Source organism: Agelaius tricolor, unplaced genomic scaffold, assembly GCF_023055355.1.
Source record: "Agelaius tricolor isolate 1412-34295 unplaced genomic scaffold, bAgeTri1.0.p SCAF_18, whole genome shotgun sequence".
Taxonomy (NCBI): domain Eukaryota; kingdom Metazoa; phylum Chordata; class Aves; order Passeriformes; family Icteridae; genus Agelaius; species Agelaius tricolor.
Window position 1 is genome coordinate 2,650,805 of NW_027269278.1, and position 16,879 is coordinate 2,667,683.

A 16,879-nucleotide genomic window follows, 5' to 3' on the forward strand; every position below is an offset into this window, starting at 1 on the left:
CCAAAGGAGGCCACCCCTCATGTGTGTGTGTGTGTGACCAGGGCTGTCCTCGTGGGCACAGGGGAGGCAGGAGAGCTGGGTCTGTGGGGTGCAAGGGAATTTGGGGTGAGGGATGTCCCTCTGAGAGGTGCATGGGGATTCTCAGGGGTCTGTGTGCAGCTGGAGGGGGGTTTGGTGTCTCTATGGGGCACTGGGGGATTTGGGGAGTGTCTGTCAGTCTGCCAGGGGGGCTCAGGGGGTGCTCGCTGTGGGAAAGGGCAGAACTGGGGAGGTTTGGGGGGCAGAGCGTGGAGGGCACAGAGCTGCACCTGGACAGAGACACTGGGTGGGGATGGATGGGATCCAGGAACGGGGAATACACCCTGCACACCTCCTGTGCTCTGCTAACAGAGGGGAGCAGCCCCAATCCCCAATCCTGCGCTCTGTCTGTCTCCTGGGACTGCTCTGCCCCCGCCTCCTCCACCCTCCCCCTCACATCTGGCCAGCAGCAGCTTATTTTTTCCTCCAGGGTTGCGACATCCTGAGCCACGGGATGTTTTTCCTGAGCCTGTGTTGGACCCCTGGAAGGGGAGGGTGGGAGGATTGTCTTGGCCAGGGAGCTCCAGTGACAATATCTGAGTGCCCTCCCACCCACTGTCCCCAAGGGCAGAGAGGGGGAAAAGCAAATCAGACCAGGGCTGGAGAAAGGAGAGTGGATTCCTGCTGGTGATGGGGAAGGGTGATGGAATTCCAGCTGGGTCTGGTTCTCCAGATCCTCCAGGACTGGGCAACAGTGACCAGATCCCTGCAGTGATGGAGAGGGGCAGCTGGAGCCTCTGGGGGCTGCAGCTACCGACCCCATCATGTCCTCAGTCATGATCCACAGCCAGGCCACCCTCCACTCAAAGGCCTGGGTGACCAGAGGATGGGGGTGCCACCAAGACTGGGGGTGGCCCTAGAGCATCCCCACTGCTGGAGCCAGGCAGGGGCTGAACCACCCCCTGTCAGCCAGACCCCACCTGTACCTCCCTTTTCCCACCAGAATAAACTCCATTCATTCAGAAGAAACCATTTTATTATTTTTTTTTCCCAAAGAAAAAAAGCAATATAAATATTAGAGTATAAAACTTGCGTGTAACACATCGACATTGGTCTATATGGGTATAAGAAGGATATAAGCATATATATAATATATAAGTATAATTCAATATTAGACACATTGAAAGGGCAAACGTGTTTCATTTCACACACACTCGGAGCACAGACCACATGGAAAGAAGATACAGAGAAAATTGAAAATACTGATGTCCACAAGTTAGTTACTGCAATTAAAAATAACACGCCACTAAATACACGACACTCACTACGCTACCTCAGATTGCAGATTAAAAAGAAAATATAAAGACTACGATTCAGCTACAGCATTTCTAGAGGGGGGCAGGTGGCAGCTGCAGGGGACAGGGTGGGAACCGCTCCCAGTGCAGCCAGCGCCGGAGGAGGCTGGATCTGGATGGAACATGGAGGATGCTCCTGCTGCCCTGGTTTGGGGAGGGGGCAGGGGTGGGGAGAGCCTGGCTGAAAGGGCTGGGTCTGCTTGGGTGAGTTACGTGTTAGTGATTAAAAAAGGAAAAAAACAACACAAACCCCCCTGGGAAACTCGGTGTGGCCCCTTCCGGGCCACCCCACAGCTCCTCCCCTGGCTCTGGCTACACAAAGCCCCCATCTGCCTCTCCTGGGGGCTCAGAGCTGCTTTGCTACGGGAAGCTGGCCTGGTGCTTTGGTGATGGGCACATGGAGAAACTCTAATCCTCATCCTTCCATTCTCCTTGCAGGATACGAAGCCCAAAGCCAGCGGGAGCATCACCTCCTCCTCTGGGCTGGCCCCGCGTGCCACTCCCCAGTCACTGCCCCCGTTTTGCAGCATCACCCCCTGCTCTTGGGTCCCTTGTCTGGATCTGGTCCCCAAACACCACCAAAACAACCATCACTTACTCAGCCACCAACTCTGCACCAAAGCCATGCACCGGCAGCTCCGCGGATCCCACCCTTTGGGCGAGACCCCAAGAACCGCCCGACCACCCCAAAGAACCTTTGGGGCCCGAACTAGAAGCAATATTGAGTTTCCCCACCCCGCCTGAGCCATCCCACCCCCTCCCACCCCTTCCCCAGGGCAGCCCGGGCGGCTGCCGGCGCGTTCACACCACGTGGGCATGCGAGGACTGTGCGGGTCCGTGGAGCTACGGCGCTAGTGCAGGTGTGAGGAGAGGGACGTGCATGCAGACACCGTGTGCAGACAGTGAAACCTCGTCCCCGTGTCCCTGGGGGACCTGGCCAGGCCTGGCCGCGGGGGAGCGAGGCTCTCTTAGCCTTAATTCCATAAGAACATCGACTGTACATATAAATATTTACTGCAAAGAAGGTTTGAGATGTGTCTGCTCTTCGGAGACCCCTAGAACCGCCGGGGCAGCTGCCGCACACCTCGGCATGCTCCTCATGAATTCCCTGACTCTCACACAGCTGGAGGGCTTTTTCCTTATCATATTTCAGGCCATTAGTGGTTACACTTTAAAAAAAAAAAAAATTAAAAAATGCTTAGGATGCAGCTTTGCCATATTCCCTTTGACTCATGCAATATAAACACTTTTTTTTTTTTTTTTTCAGATGACAGGTAAGCAGGAACTGAAGCACTCCCTACCAACTTCCAAATTCCAAAAGCCATCGCTATTCATTGACTGGGGGTGAATTTTACAAATGGAAAATTTAACAGCAAAGAACTGGAGCGTGGGCTCTAAGCTAAGAACTTCTTTTTCCTTTCCAAAAAATAGCTGAAGGGCTATAAATTAAAAGATCCACATTAAAATTATTTACACTGGGCAAAGCCGAGCACAAGCCTTGTGCCTTTCTTGGACTACCTGGGAGCAAATTGGATCCAAAGACATGGCAAAAGACCTTCCGCCCTTGCATATTCTAATACCCGAGGGATTGTACAAAACATTATTCACAGGGCACTTGTTTGTGTTGGGTTTAGATTCCGGATTGGTTTTCATCATGAGACCTGAGAGCAGCGAGCCCCTGCTTTCAGCCCTGATGATGACGAGATACATTCGCAGCATTTCCTACTTTTGCACCACAAAAAAAATTCACATTCGTCCTCCGGCCTGGGCTGTGGTTTTGGGGGAGTGCTGGAGCCGGCTGCCCTGTAGCTCTAAGGTCTCCTTTTTCTTCTTCACTACTTCTTCTCCTTCTTCCCGGATTTCTTCTTGTTGCCTCCGGCGGGGGCGGCGTTCTTGGCGTCGCGCTTGCCGGCGGCGTTGGTGAGGGTGGCGTTGCTGCCCGGGATGTACACGTTCTGCCGGTAGTCGGGGACGTGCTGCAGGGTGAACTGCGGGCCGTAGCGGGCGCTCAGCCCCATCGTGCCATTGCCGCCGCCCAGGGTCGAGTTACCGTCAGCAGCTTCTGTAGGGAACGCCGGGCAAGGGGGGAAAGACAAGGGCAGGATGTTAAAGGCAGCTGGAGACCCCCAACCCAAACCCCAACAGCCCCACAGGGTGTCAAACCCAAAGCAACATCACCTTTCAGCTCCCCACGGGGCAGCCTGGCACAGACCCCCAACCCAAACCCCAACAGCCCTACAGGGTGTCAAACCCAAAGCAACATCACCTTTCAGCTCCCCACGGGGCAGCCTGGCACAGACCCCCAACCCAAACCCCAACAGCCCTACAGGGTGTCAAACCCAAAGCAACATCACCTTTCAGCTCCCCACGGGGCAGCCTGGCACAGACCCCCAACCCAAACCCCAACAGCCCCACAGGGTGTCAAACCCAAAGCAACATCACCTTGCAGCTCCCCACGGGGCATCTGGCACAGAACCCCCCCCCGAAACTGCCCATTACAAACATATTGTGCAGTCACACCATTAGTGATGCATTAAAGGAAATCCAATATTTATTTATTTTTCCGCCGCATTTAAAACCCTGCCCGAGGTATTTTTCTGCACACAGGTTTATTCAGGGAGCAGGACACGGGAGAGGAGAAAGAGAAAACCCCTCCCCTGCAATACCACAAAATGGCTCTAGGAAGCCGAGCACGGAGGAAATCAATGCCAGAGCGTGTCTGATGGTCCAGATCGGGGAGCAGGGGGAGGGGAAGGCGAGTTCATTCCTGTCGCTATGCAAAGCTCCAGCACGGAGCGAGCAGCGGGGAGGGGCACAGGGCCCCCCGGGATGCTGGAGAGCAGATGGAGACGGGGGATGCACGGGGGCAGGGGGAGAAGGAGCACGGGGGGATGGCAGGAATGAGCGATGCTGTTGCCATGAGCTGCTGCACGATCTGCTCCAGGGCAGCTGCCTGTGCACGGCTCAGGGTGGGATCCTTCTGAAACGCTTTGCTGAAATTCAGCCTTTGACTGAGACTGTGGCTCCCAACTCAGCCTTTGACTGCCTCGTGCTCATGGCTGGGGCCAGGCTCTCCTGAAGGATGGGGACACCCAGCCAGGGCACCCAAAGGGTCCAAGGCAGAGCCCAGGGGTGCTGCTCCCTCCTTCCAGAGGCAGAGGGATTGTGAGAACAAAGAAAAACAACGAGCAGAGGGGTGGGCTGGGTCCCCTTGCATTTCTCCTCACTCCAGACCAGCTCTGTGTGCTGCCTCTGCTTTCCCCTAAGCAGATGGAGGCAGATGAGCCAGCCAGAAAGCTGGACAAAAAGCTGGAGCACATCCCACCATCCCTGAAATATGGCTGTGTACACATTCCCTTTGCAGGGGTCGGAAGGATGAAGCAACTGCAGTTTGAGAAGCTGCAGCTGCTCTGTTGGAGCAGGCAGGGAGGAAAACACAGCGAGGCTGAAAACAAGAGGGATATTGTGCACTGGGGCAGGGCTGTGGGGTGCAAACAGGGAAATGCCTTTCACTTCCTGCTCTGGAAGCATTCCCCACAGCAGAATTCTTCCACAGTCCCCATGAAATGTGTTCCAGACCCTACAGGGCTTGCAGGACATTGTGCTGGGGAGATGTGTCTGTAATTAGTGACATTTATTGCTAATCCTCCCTCACCTTAGCAGCACAATATTTCATTAGCAACCACCTCAAGCCCACACCCATGGAGGTGTTAGAAATGACCCCCGTGGGGTGGGATAACTGGAGATGTGCAGGGACCATCTCACAGGTGGACGGCTGTGAAGAGGTTTTACAACAACTTCTGTGACCCAGAGAGAAGTTTGACAAGAGGATCCACGTTTACCCCTGAAAGAATTTCCTACCAAGGTCATTGTCACAGAAACCAAGAAAGAAGGAAGGAGAAATAAGAGAAACCTGCAACTGCCTGTTCCAGTGAGCACTTTGTCTCTTGTGACCAATGAGTAAAGTGCAAACTTAGGAGTTTTGTAAGAATGTATAAAAAGAAAAAGCATGCAGGCTAGAATAAAAACAGGGCTGAAGGCTTCTGAAAATGGAGTGTGTTGCTTTGCATTGTCTCCATCTCAACTCTGACAGACTACAGCCTCCAGCCATGGAAGAATTGTTTTTTCTGGGCTGTCCCAGCTGGAGCCAGCCCAGCCAGAGGCTGGGTGCACTCGGGCACCTTCTCCTCCCTGGGGATTCCTGCCCTGTGTCCCTCCGGGCCACCCCAGGGCTCTGAGCAGTGAAGGGCTGGGGGTGCCAGCACCACCCAAGTCCCCATGAATTAATTTGCAGTCTCAACACAGCTTCCAGCAGGGAGAAAAAGGCACTGGTGAAGTTGCCAGCCTGCCATGGGTCCCGGGTAAGGACGACCGGCTGTTTCTAGGTAACCCTGACATTAAGGCTGAAAAGAAGAGAGAACAGGAACAATGGAAGGTTATAAATGGGCACCGAGGTGCTCTTGCCAAGCAAAGCACTTGAGCTCTTGTTGCTGGAAAGGTCATGCTCAGCCTCTACCAGCAGCCTGTCATTATCCCAAACGGTCCTGAGGAGGAAAACAAGAATTTGGGCTCTGGCAAAAATAACCAGGAGTGGCTCCATCGCCCCCGGGGCAGCCCCGGAGCAGGTGTTGCTGCAGCTGCTGGTGGGGCTTTCAGGGCACCCAATATAGGGTGTCTGCCCCTGCCTGGGGGCACAAGGACCTCCCCTTTCTGCTCTCCCACCATCCCATGGCACCTCTCTAAATTCTCCCTGGTGCCAGAGTATTTTAAGGACAGGATGTCTGTCCTTGAGAGTCTGGGGTCCTGGAGCATCTGTGCTCCTTGGGCTGTCCCAGCAGCTGCCTCTGCCCATTCAGATCACTCCAAACGCTGTTTTTTCATTCTGTTCCTGGCTGCAAGGCAGGAAGGTCCAGAGGAAGGAGAGAGACAGAGCCCTACAGCAAGGTCACAGCCCTGGGGGGAAAATCAGGTCCCCAGCTACTCTGTCATGGCAATTTAACCATTGGGGAAGGGATTTAATCCTCAAAGGACTGGATGGTGCAGGCCTGGCCTGGCAGGCCAGCAATGCCCCCCTGCTGAAGCCAAGGAAAACACCTGGGCCAGGGTGAGGATGCATCCAAGGCATCGCTGTGACCCACGTGTCACCCCGGAGCTCAAACTGAGCTCAGTGGGTGACAGTGAAACATAAGGATTATTTAAATGGCCAGGAAATCACACCCAGGGATGGGTAGCACAAAGCTTAATGGGCAATTAGCGCTGCCCCTAATCAAAGCCTGCTCCAATCAACACTATTGGCTCAAAGAGAGAGCAGAAAGGGGACAGAGAGCAAGGGTGACACGAAAACGCTGTGCTGGAGGGAAAACTGCTGCTGGGTGCCCATGCACACATCCAGCACAGAAAGGGCCCGAGCAGGATGGATGAGGCACAGCCATTATCTGCAGGAGGGATTTGATTTCCATCAGCCTCTGGGCAGACCCGAGCCGTGGGACAGGCTGGGACAGTGGATTGGGGAGATTTGCTGCAAATGGGCCCGGGGCTCCATCAAAGTCGGTGCTTAACCTGGAAGGGACCCGCTTAGCTCTGATCCTGGGGATTGCTGGAGCAGCAGCCAGAAAAACAGCTTTATTTACCAGCAAGGAAACCGGATCTGGAGCCACTGGGTGATGATAACCACATGCAAGCCCAAGGGCTGTTTTTCCATGGTCGTTTTGCAGAGCAAAGACACATTTTCACATTGTTCCTTTCTCTGGAGTGTAAACAACTGCCTTGCCCCAGACCTTGTCCCCCTCCCCAGCCACGGCAGCTGTGTCCTGGTGTCTGCAGAGCAGCAAAGCTCAGCTGCAGCAGCTTTCCAAGAAAGCAACACCAAAACCATTCCTCCTCCCTCAGATTCCTTCCCTCCCAACAGCTCAAAGGAAACATCCTAAGCATTTTGCACAGGGTTTTATGGCTGTGCTTCTATTTTTAAATCAAGGGGGGGAAAGACTTGAAGGTATTTATAAATAAAGGCTCTATGAAAAGCAGGCTCTTTATCCATAGTGCTGCACAGAATGATAATTGTCCTGGTTTCACACAAAGCCATGGAGGCTGTGGCTGCGTGGGAACATCCCTCCCTGCCCAAGGCTTCTGCACAGCCATAAACCAGAACAAACCAACCCCAAACGACCCCAAACCACCCTCCTGTGAATACAACTGCAAGGAGGAAGCAGCAGCCAGGGGAGGAAACCTTGGTGAGCCCATGGCTGAGCAGAGGGGTTCAGGGAGCTCCTCTGCACACAAGGTTTGTTGGGAATACTGAGTCAGGCACTCCCTGTTTCCCTTGGTCCAGCCACACACAAACTTCCAGCCTTCCCTCCTCCTCACCTCACAGAAAGTTTAATTTATTGTGACTTTCTGGAACCAAGCAGTCCATAAAACATCATCTCCAGGCTGGTTCTTCCATGTAACACAACCCCAGCACAGCCAGGTGGTGTTGTTTCAGTACAAAGCAAACAGAGTTTGGGTGGAAGAAGTGTCCCTGTGTACAGGAACCAGGTGTCTCCTCTGCCTGGATCCCTCCTGACCCCTCTCTCTGCAGGGATATCAGTGCTTTTCCTTCTGGATCCCTCCTGACCCCTCTCTCTGCAGGGACATCAGTGCTTTTCCACCTAGATCTTTCCTGACCCCTCTCTCTGCAGGGACATCAGTGCTTTTCCCCTTTCATCCCTCCTGACCCCTCTCTCTGCAGGGATATCAGTGCTTTTCCACCAGCTTTGGGATCTGTTGCAGCAGAACCTTTGCAGGCTAACCCAGATCAATCAGTCCCACGGCATCTCCTCTATCAGTGTGACCCCAGGTGCCCCCCAGAGCAGGAGTCAGGGTTTTCCCAGGAGTGATGGACACCAACCATTGGCTGAAGCCAGGATCATGGCTTGGAGCATCTCTGTGTCAAACTGGTTGTTGGGCCAGGCTCCAGCTTCCTCTCCATTCTGGGAGCTGTGGGAAAAGAAAACAAACAGCAAGTTACTCCAGTTCAGTCAGGAGGAGTGGGCTGGACCAGTGCAGGCTTTAAATCCTCCCATAAACAGCACTCAGGGTCCATCCAGGGCCCACTTTCAGAGTGTCCATCCCTCACCAGGCTCTTGAAGAATAACCACCAAAAGCACTTGGGGACTCCATGGTGCATCCAGCAACACCTTCCTAACTCCTGCGGCCTTCAGAGGCCACAGCCAAGCATCTCATCTCCTCCAAACCCCCCCAGTGTGGAATCACAGAATGGTTTGGGTCAGAAACATGAAGATGATCTATTTCCACCCCCCTGCCATGGGATATAATGTCATCCATTGCCAAAATTACAGTGTCATATCACAAAAACTGCAGTCCCAAAGCCCCATAAGTGCATATCCACCCCTGTTTGCCCAGGTCCTCTGCCCTTCTGCAGGCTGTGAGTGGATGCACCTCTCTGTGACCACGTTCACAGGGGTTTTGGCTGAGGGAAGAGATGAGGATCTGACTCCATGTTTCAGAAGGCTTGATTTATTATTTTATGATATATATATATTATATTAAAACTGTACTAAAAGAATAGAAGAAAGGATTTCATCAGAAGGCTGGCTAAGAATAGAAAAAGAAGGAATGAATAACAAAGGCTTGTGGCTCAGGCAGAAACTCTGAGCCAGCTGACTGTGATTGGCCATTAATTAGAAACAACCACATGGGCCAATCCCAGATGCACCTGTTGCATTCCACAGCAGCAGATAACCATTGGTTACATTTTGTTCCTGAGGCCTCTCAGCTTCTCAGGAAGAAAAATCCTAAAGAAAGGATTTTCCATAAAAGATGTCCATGACACCTCTCAAGCTCTTTCAGGTTACAACTCCATTCATGTGATGGAGGGTGAGAAAACCCCACAGTGTGGTGGGAATTTGGGTCATCACAGAGCAGCTGCCTGGCACCACAGAACCTGCTCTGAACAGAGTCCAAGCTCAGTGCTGGGGAGGCTGGAGCAGCAGGGAGAGGAGAGCAGGGAGCATCTGAGCATCTGCCTTGGCTCTCCTTGGCTGCTGGGGGTGCTGAGCACCACAGATCAGCCTGGGAGAGCTCAGGGGATGCTGAGAGACTTTGGCTGAGGAGGTTTTGTGGCTGAGGCTACAATCAGCACTCTGTGCAGGCTAACAAGCCTGGCTTTCATGTCTGCCAGGTGTCAGCTGTGCTCAGCCACTGCTCACTGCTCAGGGCTGTGCTCCCAGAGCCCCTCCAGAGCCCCCACACTTCCTCAGCATCTCACCAGCTTCCTGGGGTCCCCTCTGCTCTGTCCCTGAATGACCCCACCACTCAGATCAGCATTGTCTCCTCTCCCAGCCCCTGCTCTGACCACCCACAGCCCTTCCATCCATTGGAATGCCAGGATTTACCCCTTGGAATGCCAGGATTTACCCCTTGGCTGTGTACTGGCTTCCTTGGGATGAGGGCTGCCCTGGGAGCTCTCCTGAAGTGAGGTAGGGGAGGATGTGGGGTTGGAAAGCCCTTCCCATGAAAGGACCTTACCCCATTGCCCAGGAAAGTGTTCAAACCACCAGGATACAAGGCATGGAGGTGCCTCCTCCACCCCTGTGGTCCCAGCCCTTATACCCAGGGCTGCCAGACCCCAATGCCCTGCTCAGACCCCAATGCCCTGCTCAGACCCCAACACTGCTCAGACCCCAATGCCCTGCTCAGACCCCAATGCCCTGCTCAGACCCCAACGCCCTGTTCAGACCCCAATGCCCTGCTCAGACCCCAATGCCCTGCTCAGACCCCAATGCACTGCTCAGACCCCAATGCCCTGTTCAGACCCCAACACTGATCAGACCCCAATACCCTGCTCAGACCCCAATGCCCTGTTCAGACCCCAAAACCCTGCTCAGACCCCAGTGCACTGCTCAGACCCCAAAACCCTGCTCAGACCCCAATGCACTGCTCAGACCCCAATGCCCTGTTCAGACCCCAACACTGATCAGACCCCAATACCCTGCTCAGACCCCAATGCCCTGTTCAGACCCCAAAACCCTGCTCAGACCCCAGTGCACTGCTCAGACCCCAAAACCCTGCTCAGACCCCAAAACCCTGATCAGACCCCAACACTGATCAGACCCCAAAACCCTGCTCAGACCCCAATGCCCTGCTCAGACCCCAATGCCCTGTTCAGACCCCAAATCCCTCCTGAGACCCCAACACTGCTGAGATCCTGAAGCCCTGCTGAGATCTCAGCATCCTGTTCAGCCCCAGATCCCTGCTCAGCCCCTGAATCTCTGCCCAGCCCTGCCCTGGGGTGTCCCTGTGCCCGAGCTCTCAGCTCCCTGCACGCTGCCCCTGCCAGCGCGGGCACGGCCGGTGCCAGCTCAGTGCCAGTGCTGGGCACCAGATGGGCTCCTCACGCCCTGCTGAGCATCCCCTGCCTGAGTGCCCCCTCCACCTGTGCCCTCACACACGGAACAGCCTCAATATGGGCATTTTGGAATGGGGATGGACCCGCAGGCGCTGTTCTTGAAGGTTGTTCCTGCCACAGTGACCTTGGAGCTGCACCAAAGCCCTGCAAGGAGAGAAGCCTTGAATGCTCATGAGCTTTCAGCATCCCTGTGAAATCCTGCCCCATGCACAGGGTGCCCAGAGCAGCTGGGGCTGCCCCTGGGTCCCTGGCAGTGTCCAAGGCCAGGCTGGATGGGGCTTGGAGCAGCCTGGGATGGTGGGAGGTGTTCCTGCCATGGCAGGGGTAGAATGAGATGGGCTGTGAGGTCCTTTCCAACCCAAACCATTCTGGAATTCTGAATGTAAGTTCAAACTGCCTTTGAAACACAATATCTGACTGTAAGGATGCTGTGCAGACACTCCCAGGTGCTCTGCACCAAATCTGGTCTTAAGCAACTCATCCAAAGATGTGCAGGACCCGAGCCAGGACCACAGGACCGTCCCTCCTGTAGGAGCATTGGGGGGTAGCACGGTCAGGAGAGATGGGGACGAGAGATCTCTGCAGCCAGGTCAGGAACTTGGGGTTTATTGCAAAGGGCCTGGGGGCAGGGCCCTGCTGGGAGCTGCCAGGCACAGCTCAGAGCAGGCCTGAGAGAAGAGAGGGGCAGAGAGGATGAGAGGGTGAGAGAGTAAAAGGGTAAGAGAGTAAAAGGGGGTAGGAGAATAAATGGGGTAAGAGCTAAGAGGCAAGAGGGGCAAGAGCTAAGAGAGCAAAGTTCCCATTACAATACAATAAATCTTCTTCTGTGTTGAATATTCTGATTCTCACTAACCAATCTAGTACAAGATACAAATCCTATAACATTTCCATACAGCCTATAAGAATCATTACATTACCACACCGTGTTACATTTTAAACCCTAAAAACTCCTCTTTGGGCCCCTCTGCCAAGCTGTAGGGTCTGCTCTGCCCCTTGGAGCTGTCTGCAAGCAGAGGGTGTTGTTCCATCCAAAGGAGATCACCTTCAGTGGCCACACCATTGTTTTCCAGCTGTTCAGTAACTGAGGGATCTCAAATCTTGCTTTTATTTCAATCTCGCTTATAGTTTCTATATTCTCAAAATCTTTTGCCAGACAATCACATTTTTAAGGCTTCCCTGTTTCACCTTCCCCAACACCTCCCCTTCTGGATCCCGTGCCTGAGCCGTCCCCAGCCGGGCACAGGGCGCTGCTCTCACACCAGTTCATCTTTAGGGGATGCAAATGAGCACTAATGGAGCAGAGGCTGCCCCGGCAGGACCCTGCAGGCAGCATCCTGAAATCCCTGCACATCCCGGGGCACCCCGGGCACCATTTCCAGCCCTCCTGCACACCAGGGGCGGTGGCACAGTTTGAAAACACCAGAAGTGAGGCGTGCTCCCCTCCCAGATTGATTCCTCCGTGCTGGGTGTGCAGCCATCACCCCCCCATGCCAGGACAAGGTGGGGACAGCCCTGGGGCTGCAGTGACCTGTTAATGGCACAAACAGGCTGGGAATAGAGCCCCGGGCTAGATCCAATAAAGGACTTGGGAACCTGAACTCCACTGCAAACCAGAGCCCATTCAGGCTCCCGTTAACCCCAGCAGCTCCTGCCCCTCACCCAGATGCAAGATGAGGTTGCCAGGTTTTTCAGGGCTTCAGGAAAGCTGCTCAGAAACATCCCTGAGCCTCCCAGCCGCTGATCCTGCCTCTGGGAGCTGCCCTGATGTGTGGGTGGTACCCAGAGATGGGGGGAGAGAAAGCACAATAAATATCAAATACATTTTGGGTTTTTTTTTTTTTAAGTGTAGTATTCCAGTTTGAACTCTGCTGTGAAATCAGAGGCTCAGGTTCAACTCCTTCTTTGATGTGGCAGTGCCAGCATCACATTTCCCACCTCCCAAAATACTCTCCCCTCCTCTTGCACCCCTCCTTCAGGCTCCCCTGTACAGACATTCCTCCAGTCAAAGCCTCTGTGTCCTACAGCACTGGGAATGCAGGGAGGAAAGGCTCACCCCGAGGTCAGGAGATTCCCCTGCACCAGGACCCCCTGAGCTCCCCAGCCCTTGGCCCCAGGGCTGCAGGAAGGCACAGGCAGCAGAGCTGGCACCCCTGGGCACCAGACCCGGCCAGGAATGGCTTGGAAAGGGAGGCCTGAGGGGTCGGGGTGGTCCCTGCAGGCTGGGAGGGGTCTGAGTGGCACAGCCCAACCCTCCCGAGGGGGGTGGCTGCACCAGGAGCTGTGGATCTTGCTCAGCTGTTCTAAGCTCCTGGTTTGGAGCTGAGTGTCCCAGGAAGGAGGGCTGTGCATCACCAGCCAGCTCAGCATGGGCAGCACTTCAGACCCTTCTCCTTCCTTGTGGCCTCACTGGGGGATGAGCATGTGAACTCCTGCCATGAGCCTCACCAGCCCCTCCACTTTGGGGGGCACCCAAAGCCCTACCTGCCCTTAATTCCCTGTGGGATCACAAAATCAGACTGGAAGAGGGGCACAAATCATAGAATCCTGCAGTGGTGTGGGTTGGCAGGGTCCTTAAGGGTGCTGCAGTGCTCCTAGGTGCCGCCTTCCAGGCACAAGGAGCTCCCCCAGCCTCTCCCACCCTGCCCTGGGCTCCAGTGCTCAGATCATTTTGGTGGCCCTGCTTTTGTTGCAGTGAGGAGCCCAGAATTGGGCACGGTGCTCCAGGTGTGGATCTGTGGGTGCTACGGGGGAATTGAGAGCAACTTCTTGTCCTGCTGGCTACAACCTGACCAGTAAAAGCAGTAAAAGCAGTCAGTCTCCACCACAGCAAGGGTGCACTGGTGATTCATGTTCAACCTGGCACCCTATGTCCCTTTTTTCACCCTTACTGCAGCCAGTGTTCCCAAATTTTGCACGAAGAGCCCCAAAGCTGTGTGCCTGCTCCTCATGACGCCACGTAGAAAAGCTATTTTAGAAATGCCTTAGCATTGCAAAAAGAAAAAAAAAAAAAAGGAAAAAACAAAAAAGGGCATTGAACTCACTTCTCTAAGCAGGAAATTCAAGTGTCTCAATTACTTGCAGCGCAATCATCCAGAATTCAGAGGCACAGAAAAAAAAAACCCAAGGGCTGTAATCTAAAAACACCCAAAAATAACTTCTCACAGTGGAGAATGCACACAGCTGATGGCCAGACCTGGCTGCCTTCCACGGCTATAGGATGGGGCTGTGAGTCACAGCTGTGAATCACTGACTCCACAATGAGCAGCCCTCCCTGCCCTGCTGCCCTGCCCGGGTGGGCACACCCAGAGCCCCCCTGGCACTGCCACCACCCCTCCACAGCCTGGGATGCTGCTGCAGGGAGCCTGCCCAGACTGGGAGGGCTGGTTCCTATGGAAATACTCCAGGGACTGGCTGGTTTTAATACAAATGCTGTTGATTCAATAGGGTGTTTTTCTAAAAACCCATCCCCCATAGGATAGATTTTTCCTTTTTTCTTCTCTGTTCAGTTCTACTCCACACTTCAAAGCTCAGAAAAGAGCTGGCTTTCATTTTCAGGAATGCTTCCAGCATAGCTAGAACTGAGAGAAGGAATCAAAGCCACATTTGAGACAAAGCCAGGGTGCAGCCTCTGCAGGGGCTCAGGGTGTGGTGGACACGGAGCACAGGCCAGGTGCTGTGTCAGGAGAGGCAGGCACAGCCTCTGCACCACCGGGGGCTGCCTTCAATAAACCTGGATACACGGAAACCAGGGAATAACCACACAAAGGGCTTTCCATTTTCATGGAATAACCAGACAAAAGGCTTTCCATTTTCATGGAATAACCAAACAAAAGGCTTTCCATTTTCATGGAATAACCAGACAAAAGGCTTTCCATTTTCATGGAATAACCACACAAAAGGCTTTCCATTTTCATGGAATAACAGACAAAAGGCTTTCCATTTTCATGGAATAACAGACAAAAGGCTTTTTTGGCAGCCCTGCCACAGCCCCACTGCATCCCAGCACTGCCCCACTACCGAGAGCTTCCACAAGCACCCACACCAGGGGGGCACTTGGGTGCTTTGCTCATCAGCTAATTTGCAGCACCCTCAGCCATCAGGTCCCTTTTTATCTTCCACTTCCAGCACAAAATTATTCCATTTCGAGCACAGAATTATTCATTTCCTTGCGGGGTTGCCATGGAGCTCATCACTATGGCAGCCAAAGGCCTGGCAAACATTTATTTGCACAATCGCCCGATGGATTCCTGAAAAATTGTTTTCCTTGCTCTGCAGCTGGAAACACGAGTCACAGCAGCGCCACAACAAACTGGGAGAGTTTATTCGTGCCAGAGCAGTGCTGTCAGAGCCCCGGGGGATGGAGAGGGCAGCTCAGTGCCCCAGGGCACTGCGAGGTGCCTGGCAGGGCTGTGGGCAGGGCTGTGGGCAGTGCTCAGGCTGGGGATTTTCCCGGGACACCTTCAGCATCCTCTCTCCTCTCTTTCTGGGGCTTTCTGGCTCCTATGGCCGTGCCCTCTCCCAGCCAGGACCTCTCCCAGCCCATGCTCCTGGCTATTCCCAGGCCAGGGGCTGTGACTGGGATTTGCTTCTCCTCCCGGCCTCTTCTCCTTTCATTCCCATTTACACGCCAGCCCCGGATGCTGCTCCCCCTTCCCCTGGGGCAGCATCCAGCCCTCCCCTCCCCACACAGCTCCCAGAGCTCCCAGGGGTACCTCCAAGCCCATTCCTCCAGCCCCATGCCAGAGGAGACTCTGCTCGCTGCAGGCTGTCCCCCTGCCCCATCCCCCTGTGCTTCTCTTCCTCTATCCCAGCTTCCTCCCCATCCCCCTGTGCTCCTCTTCCTCTATCCCAGCTTCCTCCCCATCCCCCTGTGCTCCTCTTCCTCTATCCCAGCTTCCTCCCCATCCCCCTGTGCTTCTCTTCCTCCTCCCCATCCCCCTCTGCCTCCCACACGCGGCTCCAGCCGGAGGCAGCAGCGGCAGGAAAATCTCAGCCTGAACATTCCCCGGCTGGCAAAGTGACAAGTGACAGGGAGCAGAGCCGGTGCTGAGCCTCCGCTGTGCTCCAGGCGTGTGGGGACACAGCCCCGAGCATGGGGACACTGCCCTGAGCCTGGGGACACTCCCTGTGCCTGGGGACACTGCCTGAGCATGGGGACACTGCCCCAAGCATGGGGACACAGCCCCGAGCATGGGGACACAGCCCCAAGTATGGGGACACTGCCCCATGCCTGGGGACACTGCCCCATCCTGGGGACACTGCCCCATCCTGGGGACACTCCCTGTGCCTGGGGACACTGCCCCATGCCTGGGGACACAGCCCCGAGCATGGGGACACAGCCCCGAGCATGGGGACACTGCCTGAGCCTGGGGACACTCCCTGTGCCTGGGGACACTGCCCTGAGCCTGGGGACACTGCCCAAGCCTGGGGACACTCCCTGTGCCTGGGGACACTCCCTGAGCTTGGGGACACAGCCCCGAGCCTGGGGACACTGCCCAAGCCTGGGGACACAGCCCCGAGCATGGGGACACTGCCCAAGCCTGGGGACACTGCCCCGAGCATGGGGACACAGCTCAGGGCGAGCATCCCTCTGTCCCACTCCCCACGCCCGTATCCCACAGCCCCCCACCCTCCCCAGCCCCAAAAGCGGGATCAGCTCCAGAAGTGCCACCATTCCCTGTCCCCTGTCCCTGCTGGCCCTTCCTCCCCAGCCCCTTGGCTCATCCCAGCAGCTCCAGGGCCTGAGGGAGCCTGGGTGAAGCCCAGCTTTAGGATCATGACTTTGCAAAGATGCCACTGAAAATGTTAGCGAGGAACTGTGAGTGGGGGGAGCATTTCCAGCCCCCCAAAGCTGGGGAGCCTCTACATCCCAACCTGTGGAGCTGCTGGGATGCTGCTCTGCTGGATGAAGGCAGAACAAAAGCCAAAAATGTTCCTAAAATGGGGCCAAGGCATCGATCCCTCTCCCTGGAACTCCTGTAACCCTCCTGAAGGAGACAGAGCCCAGACCAGTAATTATTTCCCCCAGGCCATCCTGCCACCATCCATGTCCCAGACATGCCAGGAAGGATATTTTGGGAAATTCTTTGGAAAGGTTGCT

General features: G+C 54.9%; 1 protein-coding gene across 1 annotated transcript in view; it reads right to left on the reverse strand.

Moving 5' to 3' along the window:
• Positions 1-1,036: 1,036 nt before the first annotated feature.
• Positions 1,037-16,879, reverse strand: part of LOC139597947 (protocadherin gamma-A12-like) — a 155,210-nt gene continuing 139,367 nt past the window's right edge. The window contains exons 5-6 of the mRNA XM_071443772.1: positions 8,260-8,348; positions 1,037-3,435 (exon numbers count right to left, since the gene is read on the reverse strand). Of these exons, the coding sequence (XP_071299873.1) occupies positions 3,209-3,435; positions 8,260-8,348 (316 nt within the window). The 3' untranslated portion in view covers positions 1,037-3,208. The remainder of the gene's footprint in view (positions 3,436-8,259; positions 8,349-16,879) is intronic.